General features: G+C 36.0%; 1 protein-coding gene across 1 annotated transcript; it reads right to left on the reverse strand.

Annotated features, from left to right (window-relative positions):
- Positions 1–538: 538 nt before the first annotated feature.
- LOC145819464 (uncharacterized) lies at positions 539–2402 on the reverse strand. Its single transcript, XM_082913464.1, has 3 exons — positions 2374–2402; positions 822–2285; positions 539–686 (listed from the first exon to the last, which is right to left on the reverse strand). The coding sequence occupies exons 1-3, from the start codon at positions 2400–2402 to the stop codon at positions 539–541; spliced, it is 1641 nt and encodes a 546-aa protein (XP_082769590.1).
- Between the last annotated feature and the right edge of the window lie 261 nt (positions 2403–2663).

A 2663-nucleotide genomic window follows, 5' to 3' on the forward strand; every position in this document is an offset into this window, starting at 1 on the left:
TATACTATTTGTGGGCTGTTATTTGGGTTGATCTGTTCTGCTATTGGTGGTCCTGTTGCTGGGTGGTGATTATAGGTGCTGCTAGCTGGGTGGTGACTATAGGAGGCCAAAAGACTTGTGTCTCTGTTGCTGAGCAAATCCAATGTATTGGCTGGGAGGGTATGGTGGGGTATGGTGGGGGTATGCTGCTGGTAAGCAGAGGGCAGTTTAGCTGGGATGCAGAGGGCAGTCTATCTACTGAATGCTTCTAGTGTTTTGTTGTCTTAGAGTGTATGCTGTAGGTGTATGCTGATTTTTGGGGTATGATGTTGAATTGCAGCAGTACTGCTGTAGGCTGTTTTTTGTTGTTTTTTCTGTTTTTTTTGTTCCTCCTGATTGGCTGCTCACCAATCTTTGGGTTAGTGCTCGTTTTTGCACTTTCCATCTTTATTGATGTAAGTTTTAGCATATTTTACTTTCTTCATTAATAAAGAGTCTTTTTGTCGATCAAAAAAAAAAGAAATACACCCAACAGACAAGCATCCACCAATTCAGGCAGTCACCTACCCACCCTCATCCAGAAGTCAACCAACCCACCCACAGCCATCTTAGCAACACCAGACCAGAGATCATAACTGGGCAGCCTAAGCATAGCAGCCCAGCAAACATCCCAGACAGCATTCAAAAAAACACTTATAAAATTGCTACTATCAAAAACTCAAAAAAAATAAAGAATAAATAAATAAGATATATCAAAATAGTCAATAACAATTACCTTCCAATAAGGTAATTCAAAAAAAATTGATCTCTTTTTCCACGTTTGAATAGGTTCATTATCTCACTTTCGCTTTTTCTTTCCACTTTTTCCGTAATCATTCTTCATGTCTTTAATAGAAACCCAAATGTTGTTGCCAGTCATGATTTTTGGATTTCTTCTCTTTTCTTCCTTACCATCAAACCAAGTTTTTTTCTTTCGAAAAGGGTGGGATGGCGGAAGGAAGCACCTGTAGCCCATGTATGCAAACTTCCTACTAAATTTTAGCCACTGTGAGTATGTATTGTTGCCACATATAGGACATGCTATTCTACCCTTTGTAGTACACCCAGAGAGATTTCCATATGCTGGAAAGTCATTTATTGTCCACAATAAAATTGCCCTCAAATTGAAAATAATTTTTGTGAAAGCATCATAAATATTCACCCCATTATTCCACAACTCTTGCAGGTCTTCTATAAACGGTTGTAAATATATATCAATGTCATTACCTGGTTGCTTTTTTCCTAGAATCAATAATGTCAACATAACATTTTCTCTTTTCATACATAACCATGGTGGGAAGTTATATGCAACTAGCATCACGGGCCAACAACTGTACATAGAACTCAAATTACGAAATGGATTGAAACCATCAGCAGCTAGACCTAGTCTAAGATTGCGAGGATCTGATGAAAAAAGTGGCCACTTATTATTAACCAAGTTCCATGAGCAAGAATCAACTGGGTGTCGCATCTTGCTATCTTCACTTTTATGCGCAAAATGCCACCTTAAATCTTCAGCCATTTGTGATGACCTAAACATCCTCCTAAACCTTGGGATTATAGGAAAATATCTTAGCACTTTAGCAGGAACACCTTTTTTAATTTTATTGGTGCGTTGATCAACCTTCCATCGTGAAAAATCACATTTTGGACAACTCTCCATTTCAGCATTCTCTTTTCTAAACAAACAGCAATCATTCACACAAGCATGAATCTTCTCATACCCTAAATCAAATGCTTTGAAAAAAAATTTCACAGAGTATACAGACTTGAGAATGACGTTTCCTATTGGTAACATATCATGTAATATCTCCAGAAGTTTATTAAAACTGTTATCAGACCATTCATTTACAGCTTTGAGCTTGTAAAGAGCTACAATTGCTGACAACTTGGTGTATTTTTCACAACCTAAATATAATGGGGTTTCTACCTCTTCAAGTAATTTGAAAAAATCCTCATCCCTACTTTCGTCAACAGATTTTTCATAATTGTCATCTTGCGCACATGCAGCTTTAAATAAATTGTATGAGCCTAACATTTCCATATCAGGTTTATCACTCACATTTGGTTGTTTTCCATGATGAAACCAATTTGTATAAGTTTTATCCATTCCCTTTATGACCAAATGCTCATACACAACCTCAATACAAAGGTGACTTAAGTTTCGACAATCTTTGCAAGGACAAATAATCTTCTCTGGATACCCTGCATTCCTTTTAGCCATGTCCACAAAATTCCATGCTGCTTTCACGTATTTATCTGTAGTTCTATTTTACCATTCAAAGTCCAAATTTATCAAAACATTTGAGAATGAATATTTTAAGCACAATAGGTTCTAAATATAATTTTCATTACCTATTAAGATGCACCCAATCTTTCTCCATCATTAATCACGAAGTAACTCTTTTCCTAATATGGCCAAGTAATACAAATAGTTGCTTAGATCAGAAAAGTGGAGAAATTTCACACAAATAGAAGTGCATCTAAATAGTGAAAATAGGGATTTCTTAATAAACTTTAATACATAAATATGCAGGTCTTCGAACATGGCATATATGATTTTTAGTCTTAGGCAATGCTACACCAAGACTATATTAAGGTTTGAGACATTTTGTGATAACTGTAATGAATGCCTTAACTTTCAT

This window comes from Camellia sinensis, chromosome 2 (assembly GCF_055761805.1).
Source record: "Camellia sinensis isolate YWXY chromosome 2, ASM5576180v1, whole genome shotgun sequence".
NCBI lineage: Eukaryota > Viridiplantae > Streptophyta > Magnoliopsida > Ericales > Theaceae > Camellia > Camellia sinensis.